Source organism: Oryzias latipes, chromosome 24, assembly GCF_053564925.1.
Source record: "Oryzias latipes strain Hd-rR chromosome 24, Olatipes_Hd-rR_3.1".
Taxonomy (NCBI): domain Eukaryota; kingdom Metazoa; phylum Chordata; class Actinopteri; order Beloniformes; family Adrianichthyidae; genus Oryzias; species Oryzias latipes.
Genome location: NC_136260.1, coordinates 23,992,219 through 24,012,087, shown reverse-complemented (window position 1 = coordinate 24,012,087; position 19,869 = coordinate 23,992,219). Strand labels below are relative to the sequence as shown.

At 48.6% G+C, this 19,869-nt stretch overlaps 2 protein-coding genes and 1 long non-coding RNA gene across 8 annotated transcripts; 1 reads left to right on the top strand and 2 right to left on the bottom strand.

Annotated features, from left to right (window-relative positions):
• Positions 1-965: 965 nt before the first annotated feature.
• On the bottom strand, positions 966-8,157 carry mpv17 (mitochondrial inner membrane protein MPV17). 2 transcript variants are annotated; one of them, XM_011491369.4, is made up of 8 exons: positions 8,098-8,157; positions 7,752-7,832; positions 5,986-6,101; positions 5,630-5,722; positions 3,310-3,405; positions 2,218-2,250; positions 2,092-2,144; positions 966-1,580 (listed from the first exon to the last, which is right to left on the bottom strand). In XM_011491369.4, the coding sequence occupies exons 2-8, from the start codon at positions 7,822-7,824 to the stop codon at positions 1,511-1,513; spliced, it is 534 nt and encodes a 177-aa protein (XP_011489671.1). In that variant the 5' UTR covers positions 7,825-7,832; positions 8,098-8,157; the 3' UTR covers positions 966-1,510. The 2 variants fall into 2 exon arrangements, with proteins under 2 accessions (XP_011489671.1, XP_078798576.1); XM_078942450.1 differs by lacking the exons at positions 2,092-2,144; positions 2,218-2,250.
• On the top strand, positions 7,765-9,695 carry LOC144990029 (uncharacterized). The gene is made up of 3 exons (XR_013653960.1): positions 7,765-7,904; positions 9,336-9,455; positions 9,557-9,695. It is a non-coding gene; the product is annotated as an uncharacterized LOC144990029 (long non-coding RNA).
• Positions 8,626-18,958, bottom strand: si:ch211-243j20.2 (uridine-cytidine kinase-like 1). 5 transcript variants are annotated; one of them, XR_013653958.1, is made up of 15 exons: positions 18,779-18,938; positions 16,998-17,200; positions 15,624-15,730; positions 15,058-15,228; positions 13,961-14,032; positions 13,640-13,829; positions 13,504-13,565; positions 11,596-11,615; positions 10,946-11,044; positions 10,785-10,878; positions 10,645-10,707; positions 10,413-10,507; positions 10,232-10,339; positions 10,011-10,167; positions 8,626-9,629 (listed from the first exon to the last, which is right to left on the bottom strand). XR_013653958.1 is itself a non-coding variant. In XM_020714583.3 (15 exons), exons 1-15 carry the CDS (start codon positions 18,880-18,882, stop codon positions 9,553-9,555), a joined length of 1,629 nt encoding a protein of 542 aa, XP_020570242.1. In that variant the 5' UTR covers positions 18,883-18,958; the 3' UTR covers positions 8,626-9,552. The 5 variants fall into 5 exon arrangements, 4 of the variants coding, with proteins under 4 accessions (XP_020570242.1, XP_078798573.1, XP_004083408.1 ...); XM_020714583.3 differs by having other exon boundaries at positions 10,413-10,535; positions 18,800-18,958; XM_078942447.1 differs by lacking the exon at positions 11,596-11,615 and adding an exon at positions 12,689-12,705 and having other exon boundaries at positions 10,413-10,535; positions 18,800-18,957.
• Between the last annotated feature and the right edge of the window lie 911 nt (positions 18,959-19,869).

The following is a 19,869-nucleotide window of genomic DNA, read 5'->3' as shown; positions in this document are numbered from 1 at the left end:
AGTTCACACAGCAACAAAACAAACAAAAATAAACAAAATAGTCTGCACACAACTACAGGTTAGAAGTATAATCATACATCAATGATTAAAGATTTACCTCCCAGGATTTCTATAAACACAATATTCCTATTACCGATATTCATGAAGGGGGGGGGGACAATACCCGTGCCCGTATTTGTGCAAAGGTGAATAAGCAGGTGGGTTCAGTGAATGTGTGCCTCTTAGAGTGAACATTGATCACACTGAACGCTCCAACAGAGGCAGGGGGCCCGGCCCCCCACACCCCAGAGCTGGGGGCAGACAGCGCAGCAACCCGGCCGATCCAGGCCTCCAAGAGGCCCCCCGTCAGACAAAGACCCAGGAGCAACACCCTCCCGTGTACCGGACCCCCACCACAGAAACGGAGACGGAGGTCAGGACCCAGCAGCCCCCCGCCGAGGAGTAGGAGGAACAGAGAACACGCAGAGCCGGAGCCCCGGCAGGGACCCGCCCCACCCCAAGGCGCACCGGGCCTGAACCCAATGCCCCCTACGCAGACAAGAGGCCCCCCACCCGCCCCCAACCCCAGAGGCAGGCCGGCACAGGCCATGGTCAGCCCTCACTGCACACCCGTGCAACGTGCTTGCCATCCCCACCGAGGAGGGGGGAAGCGGCAGAACCCGACCGCCCGAGTGGGAAGGCGGACGCAGGCGACCAGCGGAGGCCCCAGACAGGACCAGGGGACGGTGAGCCCGAGGACCGGGCTCTAGCTGCTGTGAGCAACGATGGAGAAGATTGGGGTGTCCCGGTAGCCCAAGAGAGGGGCCCCACCCGGCCGAGTGGTTTCAATGACGTCATGACGTGAATTTTGACGGTAAATTCAATTATTTTTCAAGAAAAAAAAGCAAATTCTAATATTGAAGGAGGAGCTGTCCAGCGTCCTGATCTGAGGTCAGACGAAGGTCAACTCAGTGAAACTTCAGGAGTTTAAGGAGAAAAGGAGGCTTTTATTTTGAAAAAACAAGTCTTTTTGTGATCATTTCTTAAGATTTAGCAGCAAAAATATGAAAGTTTGTGTTTCTGCTGAGAAAAATTTGAAAACAATTCTTCCAAAATCCACATGACAGAACATTTTCTTACTTCCATAGATGAACAACATGATGGTTTTAGACAAAGTAGGTGAAGAGCAGAAGACAATCCAACATCAAACTCAGATCAGGAAGTGAGGGTAAATATGAAAATCATTCAATCCCAGACGTCTCTCCTGAGGGATGAAATGTTCAGAGAACGTCCAGGAGGAGGTGAGGAGGAGGAGGAGGTGTGCTTCATTATTGAGCTGCTTCTTCACAGAGCTTTCTGCTGCTCTGACTTTCCAGTGTGAATTTGTCACTGGGATTGGACCGGCTCCCCGCTGACCTTTACGGGTGATTCAGTGGCGGCTGGAGGCGGAGCTTTCTCACAAACGCAGCGACAGAACAAATGAGTGTGACTCCTCGCCAGCAGCAGCCGCAGGACAAACTCGGGATCTTCTTCACATTTTGTTGGCCTTCCAGGTCAGGTAGGAGTTCCAGACGACGGCGACCAGCTGCACCACGGCCAGCCTGCAGCGGGAGGGAAGAGGGAATGACATCATAGAAGTGGTTAGGGCGTCAGCACAAAGCAGCAGACTGATCAGACGTCCCGTCCCGCGGGTTCCCTCTGAAATGTCACCCAGCTAACAGAAGCCGATTCCAGCCGAGGAACGTCTCCAAGAGCAGCTCTCTGGTCACGACTCAATTCCTGATCTGGATGATTGAAACGCTTCTCTAAAGGAGCTTGAAGAAGCAGCTGCAGTTTCTCTGCTCCTTTTAGAAATCCTTTTCACTCTGTAGGCTTCATGCCGGGTCTCTGAGCTTCTGCTGCTCTCAGAGTGTGGACCGCTCTGCCACAGGCCCGGCAGAGCTTTCTCTGACCACATTCTCTTTTGATTAGCTACCGGTAAGCTGGAAACAGGCTTTTATTTTGACAGGATTGGATGTTTCCTCTGTCTGTGAAAACATTTTGGTTCGATCCCGTCTCTGTGGCTGTGACCTCATCTGTTTGAGGGAAAACCCAGAACTTCAGACGGCTCACCTGTGGTTCAGAGGAACGAAGTAGAAGTTGGCGATTTGGACCGGAGGCCAAAGCTAAAAAGACACGGAAGGAGGTCATGAGTCCCTCAACATACAGGACATAGAAGCTGAGGAGCGAAGAACTCACATAGTAATTGCAGATGAGAGCATCCGTGTAATCCTGTCAAGGAGAGAAGAGGAGGCGTCAGAACAGAGAGAGCTTCTGAGGATGGAACCACCTCCTGCTCTCTTCACGTCGGTGGATGAACATCTGACCGCTGCAGACCAGCAACCGCAGCAGAAACGCCTTCGTCCATCAAACACCGGATCAGAACCAGACTGGGTTCTCTCAGAGAGTTCAGCCCCTCAAGCACCTTTTTCACCTGCTTTTAATTTGAAAAAGGGGAGGAGCCACCCCTCCATCAAAGTAAAGTCCTCGTCAGCGTCCTGAAGGTCACCTGAGGACGTCTGCGTGTTGAGAAACACTCTGACGTCCCCCCCCCCCCGAGGTGAAACCAACAGGAGGAGCAGGAAAATCTCCAGAACGTTCCCTGAATCTGTAGCTTTTGAACGCAGGTCTGACAGGAGCGTCACCTCCTCCCTTCATTGGAGCCTATCTGAGTGTTTCCTGATCATTTCTGTATGCAAGAAAAACAAAAACTCAACTTTTGTTGCAGGAAATCGGTTCAAGTCAAACTAAAGACCCCCCCCCCCCCCCCCCCCCAAAAAAGCAGACAGGACGATGTGTGTGTGTGTGTGTGTGTGTGTGTGGGGGGGGGTTCAGTCAGACGCTGTTTGTTGTTTACTCTGTGACATTTAGCGGCGCATAACCCGTCCTAAGCGGGTAAACAAACGCAGACGAGGAGCATGACTCACACTCTGCCCCCCCCCCCCCCCCCCCAGCACAGGAAATAGTTTCTAAGAATAACGGCGGGCGAGCGTTTCAGGTCAGACTTCCTGACCTTCTCCTCCTGATGATGGGGAGGAGAAGGGAGGTGATGAAGATCCAGAGCTCAAGTGTTCCTCCTCCACTCTGAGGAGGTTGAGCCTCAGAACCTCCTGAAGGTTCTGGAGGTGTTTGTTTGGGTTTTTGGTCTCACACAGAAAAACAACAAGAAGGCTAGGTTTTCTTCACTTCAACGTTTCACCTGAAAGATGCTTCTCCGGAGCTTCAGGAGGCTCAGCTTCATTTTTAGAAAGAAAAAAAAAGAAACGCAGTAGGAAAAGGAGGAGGACTCACCCCCTTCAGTTTGGCGACGTTCTCCTCCACCGACAGGCCGTTCAGAGCTCCGCAGATGGAAAGGAACGCTCCCAGGAAGCACGGAGCGAAGCACAGCTGGAAGGAGGAGAAAACACAGCTGAGAGGACGAGAAAACACAGCTGAGAGGAGGAGAAAACAGCTGTGAGGAGGAGAAAACAGCTGGAAGGAGGAGAAAACAGCTGGAAGGAGGAGAAAACAGCTGGAAGGAGGAGAAAACAGCTGAGAGGAGGAGAAAACAGCTGTGAGGAGGAGAAAACAGCTGAGAGGAGGAGAAAACAGCTGTGAGGAGGAGAAAACAGCTGGAAGGAGGAGAAAACAGCTGTGAGGAGGAGAAAACAGCTGTGAGGAGGAGAAAACAGCTGTGAGGAGAAAACAGCTGAGAGGAGGAGAAAACAGCTGAGAGGAGGAGAAAACAGCTGGGAGGAGGAGAAAACAGCTGGAAGGAGGAGAAAACAGCTGGAAGGAGGAGAAAACAGCTGTGAGGAGGAGAAAACAGCTGTGAGGAGGAGAAAACAGCTGTGAGGAGAAAACAGCTGAGAGGAGGAGAAAACAGCTGAGAGGAGGAGAAAACAGCTGGGAGGAGGAGAAAACAGCTGGAAGGAGGAGAAAACAGCTGGAAGGAGGAGAAAACAGCTGAGAGGAGGAGAAAACAGCTGTGAGGAGGAGAAAACAGCTGGAAGGAGGAGAAAACAGCTGTGAGGAGGAGAAAACAGCTGTGAGGAGGAGAAAACAGCTGTGAGGAGAAAACAGCTGAGAGGAGGAGAAAACAGCTGAGAGGAGGAGAAAACAGCTGGGAGGAGGAGAAAACAGCTGGAAGGAGGAGAAAACAGCTGGAAGGAGGAGAAAACAGCTGTGAGGAGGAGAAAACAGCTGTGAGGAGGAGAAAACAGCTGTGAGGAGAAAACAGCTGAGAGGAGGAGAAAACAGCTGAGAGGAGGAGAAAACAGCTGGGAGGAGGAGAAAACAGCTGGAAGGAGGAGAAAACAGCTGGAAGGAGGAGAAAACAGCTGGAAGGAGGAGAAAACAGCTGTGAGGAGGAGAAAACAGCTGTGAGGAGGAGAAAACAGCTGTGAGGAGAAAACAGCTGAGAGGAGGAGAAAACAGCTGAGAGGAGGAGAAAACAGCTGTGAGGAGGAGAAAACAGCTGTGAGGAGGAGAAAACAGCTGTGAGGAGAAAACAGCTGAGAGGAGGAGAAAACATCTGGAAGGAGGAGAAAACATCTGAGAGGAGGAGAAAACAGCTGTGAAGACGAGAAAACAGCTGAGCGGAGAAAACAGCTGGAAGGAGGAGAAAACAGCTGAGAGGAGGAGAAAACAGCTGTGAGGAGAAAACAGCTGAGAGGAGGAGAAAACAGCTGGAAGGAGGAGAAAACAGCTGTGAAGACGAGAAAACAGCTGAGCGGAGAAAACAGCTGGAAGGAGGAGAAAACAGCTGAGAGGAGGAGAAAACAGCTGAGAGGAGGAGAAAACACAGCTGAGAGGAGGAGAAAACAGCTGTGAGGAGAAAACAGCTGAGAGGAGGAGAAAACAGCTGGAAGGAGGAGAAAACAGCTGTGAAGACGAGAAAACAGCTGAGCGGAGAAAACAGCTGGAAGGAGGAGAAAACAGCTGAGAGGAGGAGAAAACAGCTGAGAGGAGGAGAAAACACAGCTGAGAGGAGGAGAAAACAGCTGGAAGGAGGAGAAAACAGCTGGAAGGAGGAGAAAACAGCTGTGAGGAGGAGAAAACAGCTGTGAGGAGAAAACAGCTGAGAGGAGGAGAAAACAGCTGGAAGGAGGAGAAAACAGCTGTGAGGAGGAGAAAACAGCTGAGAGGAGGAGAAAACAGCTGTGAGGAGGAGAAAACAGCTGGAAGGAGGAGAAAACAGCTGAGAGGAGGAGAAAACAGCTGTGAGGAGGAGAAAACAGCTGAGAGGAGAAAACAGCTGGAAGGAGGAGAAAACAGCTGTGAGGAGGAGAAAACAGCTGTGAGGAGGAGAAAACAGCTGGAAGGAGGAGAAAACAGCTGGAAGGAGGAGAAAACAGCTGGAAGGAGGAGAAAACAGCTGTGAGGAGAAAACAGCTGAGAGGAGGAGAAAACAGCTGAGAGGAGGAGAAAACATCTGAGAGGAGGAGAAAACAGCTGAGAGGAGGAGAAAACACAGCTGGAAGGAGGAGAAAACAGCTGTGAAGACGAGAAAACAGCTGAGCGGAGAAAACAGCTGGAAGGAGGAGAAAACAGCTGAGAGGAGGAGAAAACCCAGCTTCCCAGAGGAGAGAAGACACGCCCCCAAAAACAGCGTCTCCCAGGAGCTTCTCACCTGATCCACCAGCATTTTCTTCATGGCGGCACTTTTTCCTCCTCCAACCACAATCCGGTCCAGAACTTTATACCAGCTGCCGATCACCGGGCCCTGATGGAGCAGAGGGGGCGGGGTCAGGTTTCTAACCTCCAACACCTGAAACGAACCTCTAGAGGAGGACGCCTGACAGAGGTGAACATCTGCATGAAGCTGTGAGCACAAAGACATCCTGGAGCATCTTCTGCACCAGAACCACAGAACAGACTCGGTTCCCGATCATCTGAGATCCGGTTGGCCTCCAGGCCGGAGACCACATCATTCATCCTCAGGAGTTCAGAGGAGGAGGAGGAGGAGGGCCATGACGGAAGAGTTACCACAAAGAAGAATCCGATGCTCATCATCCGAGCCGTCCGCCGCACGCTGTGGCGGCGTAATCCTCTCCTCTCGATCAGCTGCTGCGAGATGACGTCCCCGACGCCCACCAGAGATCCTGCGGGCGAAAGAGCGCTCACTGTGACGCAGAAAAGGAGCAGCAGGAGAACCCGCTCCGCCAGCCTGCAGGAGCTTCTGCAGGACAGAAGGTTGAACCAAACGTCCCTGAAACTCTGAATGCAGAGGAAGAAACTGGTGCAGCATAAATGATAACAGTGCTTTTAGTTTTTCCTCTTATGTTTGAGCAGATTTTGATTTTAACGGGACAAAAATGAACAAAATCCCCAAATAAGGACGTCAGGAAGCTGCTCCACTGAAGCGGCTGGAATGAGAACCAGCTCCTCCAGGTCAGAGGTCATGGTCCTGGTAAGGTGGGGGGAGAAGCTTATGTTGCTCTGCACAGGTCAGGGACGACAGAGGATGAAGGAGAAATGTAGCAGCCGCATCGGTCTGATGTAGACGAGAAGTCGAGCGGAAAGACACAGATCTGGATCTCCCACCGTCACCTTTGACCTCTGGATCATGAAGGAAGGAGAAGATCCTGGATCCCAGTGGATATTCCTCTGCAGGATGGGTGCAGGTCCAGAACCGCAGGGCGGCTCTGTTCAAACGGAACAAGGCTTCAAAAAAACGTTACGTTTGAGTCATGGGCTTAATAAAGTTTTACTCTAAAACTCGCGATTTGGCAGAACTGCACTTCCAGCACAGAAACTTGGGCTTTTATTTTTATATTTATCAGCTGGTTCCTGTTAGACATCTGACTATGATGATGATCCAAGCTCTCAGATCCAAGCAAGCCCAAACCATGACTCCTCCACCTCCTGACCGACCATTTCCATTACTGCACCGATCAGAACCGGGACGTCGTCTCTTTCGGACACCATTTGAACTTTCAGGCGTTTGTTTGCTGGTGGAGATGTCCGCTCAAAGTTCAAAGGTCGTCAAACGATCAGAGAGCAAAGAGGAGGGGGCAGGAGAACACCTTTGATGTTTGCACAATAAGTCACTTTTATTCTTAAAAAAGATTTAGGAAGCTTAAGAATAAATCTTACTGAGTCTTGGTCTTTATGTTAAACTCAAACCTTTGTCTAAATAATTTATTGAAGGTTTTAAAATAATGTCCTAATCCCTGTTCTGCCCATATTTATATTTTATTTGTGTTCTAACATAAGAAGAATCTTTAATATTTTTGTCAATCAAGATAATTAAAAACCGTGTCTGTGTCATGCCATGATGGAGAGGAGCTTCTTTCAGCAAATGTCAATCAAACTGTTTCCAGTGTTTCAGTATTGCAGTAATAGATTACTTTTTGCTCCATTATAAAGCATAACTAATCATTTTAGTAATATTGTTCTCGATACTGTTCATCCACGTTTGCATTTTTAACTTTTTTTAGGTCGAAATTTTCAGAGTAAAAGCTCCAGAAACGTTAAAACAGCTTTTATTTTGAAAAATGTTTCACTCAGCGAGTCCAGGGGTCACGTGACAGTACTTTGATCCGTCTTATATTCCTTTGATCTCATGTCTTGCTGTCCAGAACCAGTGACGCTTCACTCTGGGTTACAGCTATGGTGTAAAGCCTGAGGCTGGGTAGTTAACGTTTCATTTAAAAACAAACAAAAAAGCCGCGTAACATGACACGTGACACATACACTGTTCCATACATTGAAGGCCGCAGTGACGTCATACAGCAAAGATTCGTTCCTACCTGCGGTCATGATCTGCACCGTCCAGGGATACTTTGACATCATAGTCTGGTAGGATTTCCACAGGCCGGCCATCGCGCCCCCTGCAGGAGCACACACACGGTTCACGCGCACGCGCCGGTTACTCCGTTCCTTTTATCAGTTTCAGCCAAACGGTAACGTTTCCCCCCCAACAAGTTACACTCGTGAGTTATAATCTAATTTACAGAGACTCGTGTTTGTCGTCGTTTGTTTCAGACTAAAGAAATCCTCGAACCAGGGGGGGACGGACGGCTTTAAACTCATAGTTTTACTCGGAACCGCGTCAAAGGCAGAAAAAATAGATTTATAAAGGAGAAACCAGCGAACCTGATTTGAAGTCCGGCTCCAACTAGAAAGGAGCTGGAGATGCGTTCACAGCGTCACGTTAATTCCAACTACTCTTATCAAAATCTAATATTTTAAACGCGGTCTATCTGTGCAATGCGACGATCGAGTAATTTAAATATTATTGTTTGAGATACAGGATTGAACAGGACTAAAGTATCTTTAAATTGCAAAAACAGCTCGGTTTTTATTTTGAGTTAGACATTTCGTAGTGTCCACGAAGATATCACCAACTGTGCTCTTACGTCAGTTCCGCCAGAAAATTATATGAACTGAGATCTCTGTCGCCCTCTAGCGGATGAAGCCGGTATGCAACCAACATAAAACATCCAGCTTTTGGTTGTTGAAATTAATAACATTTACATCTAAATGAGCAGATATACAAACAGAAATTACAGATGACTATTTAATCGGAGCCTATTCTGAGTTATTTATTAAAATACAAGGACTAAAAAAAAGTTTAGTAACTGCAACAAGTTTTCACAGTAAAAAAAACACAGGTGGAGACCGTTTTCGTAACTTTTGCTTGAAGCAAATTATAAATTGATTTAATCATGTAGAAACAAAAACATCAAATACAGATTATGGAAACAAGAATGAATGTTTTAATATTCAAGTCATTTTTTGAGGAGTCTGTTCAACAGGAAGACGTTTCAACAACAATAAATTAGAACAATTAAATACAGTTCAACAGCAGCCATATGTTTCAGTTTTCAAATGGTTCAGACATGAAATAGTAAATGGGGCGTCACTTAAAGGTGTCCTCGATCGGAAGGCTTGGCGTAAAAACTCATGCTACGAAGCCTCACAGAGTTTAACACCACCTGAAAACAACAACAGGTAACGGCACAGGGAACCGTTTGCAGAAAGAAAACAATAAAAATGTGTAGGAAATGTTGAGTTTTCAGTTGGTTTCTTCTTTCTTTCAAGTTTTGTGTCCCTTTTAGTGGAAGTGTCCTGAGAAAATGAGTTTACAGAACAAAAAACTGCACCTTTTTTTTTAAACACCCCCAAAAAAACAACTATATTAATGGATTTCTGGGTTTGACCAAAAACAGTTGTAACTCGCCTCAAACGATACGTTTTCTGTTTGTGCAACATTTCTGTGCAAAAATCAAATCCCCTTTTGTTCCTCTTTAGGGATCAATCATTTATTTTGAAATGTATTCAATTTTCTACCACATTTCTGCCCAAACCTGACAATACGCCTCTTCTTGCAGCCAAAAGAACATTTGAGAGTGGAACTTTTCATCTTCTGGGATGAAGATGTGAGGAGGCGGGGCCTCCAGCAGAGCAGGTCAGCGGACAGCCCCGCCCTTCCAGGTCTCTGAGGGTCAGAGGTCAGGAGCAGAGCAAAGCTGTGCAGGAAGCATTCGTGATATTCTTTAAGGTTTTGGTAACACCTCCTCCTCCTCCTCCTCCTCCTCCTCCTCCTCCTCAGAAGCTCAAGCCGTCATCGCTTTCACACCAGTCTGACGGCGCATCGGTGCCGAAGAAACGATCCCCAAAATTCCCTAAAGGAGAAAAAAACAAGAAACAACAAAGGCGTTTAAGGTCAAAGTTCAATCCTCTGAGTTGACGTCCGTCTTCATGGAAGACCTACTGAAAGCTGAAGCTGCCCAGACCCCCCAACCCGCCTGACACACCTTCACCCACAGGAGGGAGGAGCCCCCCAGGTGATCAGCTTACCTGCAGTCCAGCCTCAGACTTTTTTAACCACCAAGACCCGTTTTCGGTCCAAACCACAACACCGTGACCTTCCTGACATCCATCGGAAACTCTTCTGGACTTAAATTCGGGATTTCTGTCCCAGTGAGATGTTCATGACCGTAGGAATTCAGAGCTCCGGCTTTTGTTTGAGTGAGGAGGTTCTGGGCGGACCCCGAGCTGCTCACCGATGCCGGGGATGATGTGAAACTGGTCGTTGACCTCCTTGTCCACGGCGGTGGTGATGATGCGGACCTTCGGGAAGGCGTAGGCCACCGAGTGAACGCCCATCTCCGCCATCAGCAGCGACAGCAGGAAGATTTTGTCCTCCGGCACGTCGTGGTCCTGAAAGGAGAGGCATGGCTGCAGACGAGCGGGCACGAGTGGAACGCGCGGACCGTGAACCCACCAGCAGGACTCTCACGGCCATGAGAGCGGCCGCTCCGGTGGAGACGGTGCTGTCCACAAGGATGACGTAGTCCTCGCTGATGTCTTTGGGCAGACGCAGGTAGTGCAGCTGGAGGAAGAGGAGGAAGAGACGTTGAGCTGAGGAGCGCTTGGAGGACGGACGGTCTTTGAAGCGCACACACCTCCGGCTCTCCCGTGTCGTGGTTGGTCTGGATGAGGATCTTCCCCAGGCGGATGTCCTTGCAGACGGCCATGAGGGCCTGCTCCATGGTCTCCCCTGCCCTCAGGATGGAAACGCCCGTTATCTAAACCGGAGAACGTTCTGGAGTCACACTTCTACAATCTAGATCGGCCTTTGGACCGCGTCGCTCTGACCTCTGCAGCGGCCGAAGGTCAGAAAAAGCTGAAACGTACCCTCTTCCCGCTCAGCCTCTTCCCCTCATAGACTCCGCCCTGAGGCGTCTCCACGGATACGGGCTGGAGGAGGATGGAGAGGAATGGGTGAAGCTTCCCTGTTTTCCATGAAGTGTGAGCGGTTTGGAGCAGAAGCTCACCTCCAGAGGCAGGAAGGAGAGTGCGTGTTCGATCAGGAGCCGCATTAACCTCTTGGAGTAGAAGATGAACTCGTCCCGGTTGGTCTCTTTGTTCCTACGGAGCAGAAGATCCCATCGTCTCCAGCATCCTCACAAAGCTGTCTGATGATGATGGTCCTGACCTGATGATGGTGTGCATGCCGCGGACCTGGGGGCTGGCCTCCAACACGCTGAGGGTTCTGGGTAACGGCTGGCCCTGGTGAGCTGAAGCCAGAGCTGATCTGCGGTTAAAAAAATAAATAAAAACACGTTCAGACGATGTCGCTTAGTAGGGAAGCTCACCTTATTTAGAACTTTCAAAATAAAAGCATTCAGATGTTAGACTAACTCAAAGTGAGGCCACATTGTTACGACACCATTCAGATGTTTCAGAAGGTCTGGGGGTGTTTAGGCAAAAACTGAACACAGTTCAGTGACTCAATACTTATTGTCTGCTCAACAGACCGCCGGGACACATTTAGCTCAAGATTTACAAAACTAAACGTGTCGTCGTTCACCAAACTGCACCACAACACGTTCAGACAGCGCCGCATCAGCAGAAACTGTCCGGGACGGAGGCGGGAGAGCAGTCATTGGGGCTTTACGGCTGTGCAGCCTCCAAAGAAATGCAAGCAGGCAGAGGAAATGTCTCCGTCTCAGAGGAGGAGCACAGCTGGAGGAGTCACTGAATGAGTGCTCATGAGCAAAGCGGGGTGGGTGGGGGTTGTGTTGCCTCAATGAACATGCCATGCCAGAACGGACTGCACTAGAACAGAGATGAACGGAGGCTCACATGTCCCAGCGCAGCTTCCTCTGAAGGAGACGTTCATGGGAGCAGTTTGAAACAGGAGAAGGAGAATCACACACAGAACAAGACCACATCAGCACCTCCTTCCTGAAGGAGGAGGCCCACACGCTGGAGGAGACGCCGCTCTGAGGACAGCTTCCCGTTCTATCCATTGGTTTTTGTGTTTTCAGATAAAATCCAACATTTTTGTCAACATCTTTCATTTAGCTTTATTTTTTTATTTTGGATTCAAAGAAAGAAAGAAAAATCCAAATATTTAAATATTGGATTCAGAAAAGGAACGTTTCTGGTTCCAGAGAAACCCGGACGTCCTCCTCAGACGCTAACCTTCAGCTTTTAACCCTTTAACCGCCAGCCCAGAGCCCGCTCAGAGTTTTACTCTCAAGACACTAAAGGTCACTTAAAATGAAGACAAAACCATGAGAAATCTTGCCTTTTCTCGCGGTTTTAGGAATTATTCGTGGATCAAATTTCCTGCGAGGCGACAAAAGGAGACGGGTGAACTTCCGGACTGAATATCATGGAGGAAAAAAAGCATGCAGTTCCAGAAGTCACCACTAGGACGTCAACACAAATTTGTTCTCAATAAAACAGGTTTAAAACTTCCAGTCTAATTTAATCAAATATCTTATTTTTTTTATAGTTAATTACATTTCATTCACATAATTAGTATTTTGACATTAGCCTTAGTGAAGCTGTTAATGCCAACAGTTTACGTGAAAAGTGGATCAATCTCTGGATTTTATGAACCTAAAATTACATTTCATGTGTGAAAACCTTTAAAATAAATGTTCTTATTCCAGAAATGAAGAAAACTGATTCATTTCACAGATTTATTATGATCTAAACCCCGACGTTCATAAATAAACGAATAAACCCACCGAAGGGGAAAGATAATCATTTCTAACCGAACATTTGTCTTTGGTTCAGCGTCATTGACTCACGGAAACATTTATTTGAAAGAAATAAGTTGTGGGAATGAAAAAGCATGACATAAATAAACATCCGTGTTATTTTCTTTGTTTAGGAGAGAATGAAAAAGCAGCAAATGAAGGTTAAAAAGGGCCGGCAGTCGTACCTCACTGTGATCTCACGCTGGAATGGGAACACAGCATTCAGCCCGGCAAGCAGGAGTCGTGCACACGAGGAGATGAGCACACGTGCACGGACGCACACACACACAAGAAAAACAAAAGATCAAAAATCAAATGTTTGAGTCTGAACGAGTTCCTCGTTTCCTGAATTTGTTTCAGTCAACGCCATAAACGCCGTCTGCCCCCCCCCCCCCCCCCCACACGGAAGTTCTCCAGAGGTGAAAAGTTCTAAAGGTTTTTTACTGAACACACAGGATTTCAACGTCTCTCTTACTTTCCAATCATCTGCATTGATCTGATCGGTTAGACCAGGATGCGGTTTTGTGACCCCCCCTCCTCCGTCAGGACCAAAGGTCAACAGAAGCAGACAAGGATCCCGTCTGGACCTTCTGCGTCTTTCAGACGGACCGTTTGGGTCGAATCCGTTTCATTTACAAACGCAGATAAAAACCTGAAGTTCCAGGACAAACGGCGTTCTGCTGCAGACCGGCAGGCGTGGGCGAGCCACGTGGCTTTTGGGTCATGGGGGGGGGCGGTAAAACATGGAGGACACAGAGACCTTCATGCAGGAAGCTTAACCCCAGATCAGCCTTTCCTCCACGTGAAGCTCAAACGTGGGATGTTGGGTAAACGTAGAAAGCAGAACATGAAGCCCCTGCAGGCAGATCTGCAGCCCGGCTCCGCTAACGTCTAGCGCTCTGTGCAGAAACCGTCTGCAGGAAGCCATCCGCCCGCCGTTCGCTGCACGTGACAGGAAGTTAGCCCCGTCTCCGTCGGCAGAAACGCAGCGACCCCTCACCTTCTCCAGCTGGCTGTGGACGTGCTGGACGATCAGGTCCAGAGCCACAAAGTTCTCTCCACCTGCACAACCACAAAGCGGCACAGGCGTCACCGACGTCCGGTCCAGGTCACTTCCTGCTTCCACCTCTACTGACCTCTGGGAACCACGATGTCCGCCACCTGCACCGTGGGCTCGATGTACTGCTCAAACGCCGGCTTTACGAATTTATTGTACTGTTTGATGATGCCGCTGACGTCCCGTCCACGCTGGGAAATGTCCCTCTTCAGCCTCCGTATGAGGCGGATGTCCGAGTCCGTGTCCACAAACACCTTCATGTCCAGAAGCTGAAAGACAGAGTCACGGCGTTCATCATCTGAGCATTTACTTTTATGACACGACAGGATCACGCTGCTCTTCAATCTAAAGGCAAACGTCCGAATGGCGGCTTTCCGTCGGCCTCCTGCTGTGGTCGTACCTTCAACAGCTCCTTGTTGGCAAAGGCCAGGATGCCCTCAAAGATGACCACGTTGGCGCCGTAGACGGTTTTCTGTGGAAACATCCAGCAGACGTTACTCCACCAGCAGCAGACGCACGTCCTCCAGAGAAACAGCATCCGCTCACATCAGGAGGTTTCTATTCTTTCAGGGATTTTCTGCATCCCTCAAACTGTTTCCATGAGTATTTTTTAAACAGAAATTCCAGCTTTGTTCGGTTCAAATACCTGGAAACTTTTTCAACCTTGGACTGCAAATTTGAAAGAAAAGGACAAATAAATCAATTCCTGACTGAGAGTTTGAGTAGATTCAGAAATGTGGAGTTTCTACTCACAACTAAAGGCCAAAGCAGCAATTTTTACTCCTGAAAAGTCACCTTTGCAGCTCCATAAACCATCATCTGTTGCCATGGAGACACAGACAGCGACAGTCCAGCTGTGTCAGATGTGGAGCTGCATCTCCTGAGGATCAAACTGCCGGCACAGGCTGAAGCTTTTTAGGAATACGATTAAGGTTTATTGTGAAAGACGGGACCAGAACGGCACAGCCCCTCCTGGAGGAGCAAACGTCCCACACTGGGGGCTTCATGAAAGTGGATGAAGGTCCATGAAATGATTTTACAGCCTGGATTCCCAGGAGCTGCTGATCCTCTCAGCCGTGAAATGACATTGTGAAAGAACAGCGAGGAGCCGTCAGGAGATCTCAACTAAAAGACTGGTTGTTCCCACACACAGCTGGAGATGAAGGATGTGCTGAGCAGCTTTTACTCTGTTAGGATGTTTGAAATGTGAGAAGGCACAGAAATCATCTCTGGTACACAAAATACTCTGAATCAAAAAGGGCAGTTTCTGCAACACTAAAAGCACAAAAACAGTGACATTTCTGTGGCAGAAAATAAAAACATTGCAGTTTCTGCTGCACCAGAAACTCTAGAGAAAGACCCGTTTTTGAAAACCCAGAAACATTCTTCCAGTTCAACAGTTGGAAGACAACTTGATGATATGCAGAACACGGTTCCTTCTGGATCACAGCTGGGATCCAAACATCAAAGCAGGGGGCGGGGCTTCTGAGCTCTTACCCATTCTTTGCGTCTGCAGTGGGAAGTGAAGTCGTACACCGGCACTTTGACGCTCTTCCCTTTCTTCAGCTTCCGCAGAACGGAGATGAGAAGCTCGAAGTCGAAGGCGTCGGGATGATCGAAGTTGTACTCGTTCTTGGCAGCCAGCTCCTGCTCCTCCTTGTTCAGCACCTGGAGGAGGAGGAGGAGGAGGGGCAGGAGGACCTCAGCTTAAGGAAAGATGACTTTTTTTCTCCAAATCAAGCTGCTGCACAAAATCAATGCAATTTTCCAGGATTTTCCAGGCTAAATGTATCTGGTTACCATGGAGACCTACTCTGTGCTTGAACTACAAACACAGGTCCACCAAAGACACAGAAGCAGAAGGAAGTTTGGCCTCCTTTCCTTGAAGCTTCGCATCAGCAGAAGCTCCAGGACAGAAGAGAAGCTGGAACGTTTCAGCTCACAGGAATCTGCTGGATGAGGCCATGAGGAGCTCCATCTGCAGCTGAAGCTCTGATGGATCCGTTATCCCGTCAACGTCCAACGTTCCTCCAAACCACAGCTCCGCTTTGCGTTTTCCTCACCCTGTAGAAGGAGTCCATGGACAGCAGAACCACCCAGGGAACGTCCAAAGCCTCGATGATCTTATTGGCCACGGTGGTTTTCCCAGACGCGCTTCCGCCACACAAACCTGGAAGAGAAGTTTCCGGTCAGAAGCTCAGACTGCAGCTTCAGCACTTCAGAGAGGTTTGATCCCGCCTGGTACCACAGACCAGAGGAACCGGGCCAGAACAGCATTGAGCGTTCTCTGATTAGAACGAGTCCAATCTGATGACGGGGGAAGAACATCACTCACTGCTCATGTCCAGAACCTCCTGTTCGGACCTGTAACTTCAACAGCAAAGACCTGAACCAGCAGACCGGACTCTGTGCTGGTTCAGGTCTTCATCGCTGACCTTTCCCTGAAAATCTCAGCTTTCCGTTTTCCCAGCTTTGCCTCCACACACAAACACACCCTCTGGGTCTTTTAAAGGCGGCCGAGTGTGAAATGCTGGCGGTTCCTGCGGGCAGCAGCAGACTGCAGAGCAAAGACAGCGTCCCCGTCTGCCTGCACACAGGCGGAGGAGCCGTTCCTGGGAAGGAGACTCCGTTTGCTCCGCTTCACTGCGGCCTGCTGCTGAGGAGGAGCGCTCTGGTCTGCGGAGACGCCTTCAGCCAAAGCAGACGACTGACCCGAAGACACAAACCTGACCCGCTGATTCTGCTTCATTAAAGCCCACTCCCATAATCCTCTGATCTGGTTTCAAAGAGTTCTCAGTGGGTTTTTAAAATTATGATTAGACCTTTTTAGCCAAAATCTAAAAATTCTGACATATTTCTGCAGAGCAGCAGGAGTTCATCAGAAATAACCCTCCACCTCCACTGAGAGCTCTCTGTTTACACTCTCTCCTGCTAGCTTACGGTCCCTCACACTTCCAAGCTAACGTTGGCGAGCACTATGGCGGCGATCCAGCTCCCTTTGTTAGAAACAGAACTTTGATCAAATTCATTTGTTTCTGTCATTTTCTGACATCATTTGTGTTTTTTTTTATTTGAAATGTAAAAATAATCATAGCTGTTACAGGGAAGGGATGTAGGAGTTGCTCAAATGTTTAAAAACTTCATTACCCACAAGGCTTTGCTAGCAGGACAATAATGTGTCTTAATCTGCATCACCTGTTCACCGCTGCGTTTTTATCTCTCCAATAAATGACATTAAACATCAGAACCGGTTCTGGTTTCATGGTCTTCACAGCGTTTCTTTAGAAGTCTGACATTTTCTGAAAAATCGAACCGTTTGCAGATGAGCTAGGAGTCAGACGCTCTCCTGCAAAGAGGCCCCGCCCACATGCACACAGCCTGCAGACACACGGTGAGGGTTTCCACCTTCATCAGAGGAAGACGGCGTCTGCCCTCACCGATCACAAAGGCCTCTTTGAAGGTGGTCCCAGTGACGTTGTACCAGGGGGGCCGGCCCGCCGTGTAGATGGTCCTCTTGTTGGTCCTCAGCAGGGGGGGCTCCGTCTTGGACTGGCTCGTGGTTCGCTTTCGAGGAGACAGCGAAGGCGTCAGAGGGCAGCGGGGGACGTGGCTCAGAAGGGCGTCCAGGGCGTCGTCCCGGCTGGAGACAGAGGAAGCAGCTCCGTCACTCTGATCGTCTGGAGAGGAAGGCTGGAGACGCGTCTGAACCCAACGCCGTCAGACATGCCCGTTAGCTCACAGACGCCGCCCCGCCGCCCCTGGACCTTTTATCTCCACCTGCAGCAGAGGCTCCACCCGGACCACCTTTCCTGACCAAAAACAGACGACGGTTCCGCTGCTTTTGGCCAGAAACGGAGCCCAGACAGAACCGACGCCGTGCTCTCAGAACCCTGAGGCCTCTGACTGCAGGTGCTGTTCTGCAGAGAAGGAAGAGAGGAACATCTAACTCCAGAGGTCCTCCGCTGGACCACCTTCTCTGCAGCTCTCTGATGTGGGTGTGGCTGAGGGGGAGGAAGGGGAACTCGCCGACCACCCCAGGAAATCACACCGTCGTCCAGGGCGCAGCAGGGGAGCCCTTCACATGAGTAAGGCCTTCATCACGCGGCGGCGGTTCCTGATCGCCACGCTGACAGTCCATCTCCTTAAACGAGCAGGAGGAGCTAAAGAAGCCGGTTTACGGCTTCACACCAGTCTGACATCGCGTCTGCTGACAGACACCGGACTTGCGGTTTTCCAGGTTCCGTGACGGCGGGTTAGCTAGAGACGTGCTGGAGCAGCCACGAAGTCCCAGATCACGCCGTAAAGATGGTCGAGAAAAACGGCGCTGAAGTCGGTTTCCTGTTCACGGCTTCCGATTGGGGAGGGCACTAAAGGACCAGTCCACTGCAGGACCGGGTCCTGTTGAAAACCAGGACCTGGGCTGTTCCCACCTGGATTAGATTAGGAATCCAGGTGTGAGCAGTTTTTCAACAGGACCTGATCTAACGTGGACTCAGAGCATAAAAAGCGATAAAATCCTCCTTTTTCACATTTTCACTAATCAGAAACTGTGTTTAATGAATTCTTTACGATCTAAATCCTAATCAGACTTTAGGCTAATCTAGGTGTAATCTGCTCAGATTGATCTGCTCGTCTTCAGGTAACCTTCATGATGGGGAGACTTCACATGTCTGACTCTGATCTTCTGTTTTCCACCATGACTGTTATATCTATGTGATGATTTTCTACATTTTTAACAGGTTCTGAGGAGGAAGTGAACCTGAATATCTGCAGGAATAATTAGATTATGGACAGAAATCTATGCGATAATCCGACGATGCCTCCTAGTCTGACACAGATTATCATATGATGATGATCACTGGAATAATCTGATGCTTGAAGAAACCAGATTGTTGGTGATTTAAGGCCATCTGGATTTATTAATCCCATGATGATGATGAGGAGAAAGTGTGCGGTGACCCCGCAGCATCTGCGTGAATGAACATCAGCCCTCCCCCTACGCGATTCCGTCAATCAATCTGCGTGATCATAAACAAACATGTCTTGTCGCATTGTCACGTGATCCCTCCAAAAACGCCAGCGTTCACTTTTTTCTTTGTTTCCGCGGCTTTTGTTCCCGCATTAGCAACGCTAGCCGCGCTAGCACGCTCGCTGGAAGCCTCGCGGCGGCCCCCTTTCTTCCTTCCCGCCTCATACCCCCCTCCCTCCAGGGTTTTACCTGCTGGGGCTGGACACAGACCTGTCCGCGTGCGTCCGCCCGTCCTCCGGCACGTCCTCCGGCTTTCCGTCGCCGCTTTCCGCTAACATGGCATGACATGACATGGCACCGCGCTCAAACCAAACATCGAGAGCGTCGTGACGTCAGGACGTGTGCTTGATGCGTTCAAGGTCCCCATAGAAAATCTGATTTCTGAAATTATTGTAAAGCGAGCTAGATTCATACCCAACAAGTAAAAAAAAAGAAGAGAGAATATAGTTATACACACACTTTTCATTATGGTAATATTTTTTCTGAGGGTTGAGGGTCACTTAGCTTGTTTTTTCCTTGGGTTTCTTGCGTGGTAACCCCACTGAGGAGCGTTGAGCTGCAGTCACCCCTCAATCATTTGGTGAATTAACCGGACAGTCTGTTTGTATCAGCCCAGTAAAAGTGAAATTCCAACAGCGATTGTTTTGCTGACAAACGTTTGACAGAAGCTTGAAAGATCGGAGAGCTTTGCTTTTTCCCACTTTCATTGAATGCAGCGCTGATGACGCTAAACTGCAGCGTGTCTGGCCTTTTATGCGCTTTCCTTTCATGCGTGATCCTCCGTTCTTGCAGACGAAACTCATAATTCAGCTTATTTATTTATATATTTCTGTAATTTTTCAATATAAAACTGAAGTGTTTACATTTTGACAAATATTTATATGTAAAATAATGCATTTATAATTGATGAAAACTACAGAAAAATATTATTTTTGAATGATACTAATCGGTTACATTGGCTGTCAAAACACGCAATATAGATCAAATCAAATAAAAATGGATTATTTTAGGTCTTATTTAAACATTTAGTGGTCATTTAATAAAATAAAAACATAACAGCAAATCAATTCCTTTATTAAACCAAATTAAGACAAATAAAACCCACATTTATATTTAAAACACCAAACTCATGAATACAATGTGTTTTTTCCCCCTCTCGTTTCTTGAGTCATCTTTTATTTCAGTCAGAATTGAAACAATTGAAGTTAAACTGAGTAACATTTGGCGTCGTGCTGGTTTCGTTGTAAAGATTGATTTTCCTGGAGGTGTCCTCCTGATGA

Bases quoted from the DNA above. Each gene is read 5' to 3' on its own strand.
- mpv17 (XM_078942450.1), bottom strand. From the start codon at position 7,824: ATGGCCGGCCTGTGGAAATCCTACCAGACTATGATGTCAAAGTATCCC. The intron at 6,102-7,751 runs GTAGGAACGAAT...TTTCGCCCGCAG, and splicing joins GGTGCAGATCATGACCGCAG to GATCTCTGGTGGGCGTCGGG. The intron at 5,723-5,985 runs GTAACTCTTCCG...CTGCTCCATCAG, and splicing joins GCATCGGATTCTTCTTTGTG to GGCCCGGTGATCGGCAGCTG.
- si:ch211-243j20.2 (XM_020714582.3), bottom strand. From the start codon at position 18,882: ATGTCATGTCATGCCATGTTAGCGGAAAGCGGCGACGGAAAGCCGGAG. The intron at 14,033-15,057 runs GTAAGAGCTCAG...ATGTTTCCACAG, and splicing joins ACTGCAGACGCAAAGAATGG to AAAACCGTCTACGGCGCCAA. The intron at 10,536-10,644 runs GTACGTTTCAGC...TCTCCGGTTTAG, and splicing joins AGAGGCTGAGCGGGAAGAGG to ATAACGGGCGTTTCCATCCT.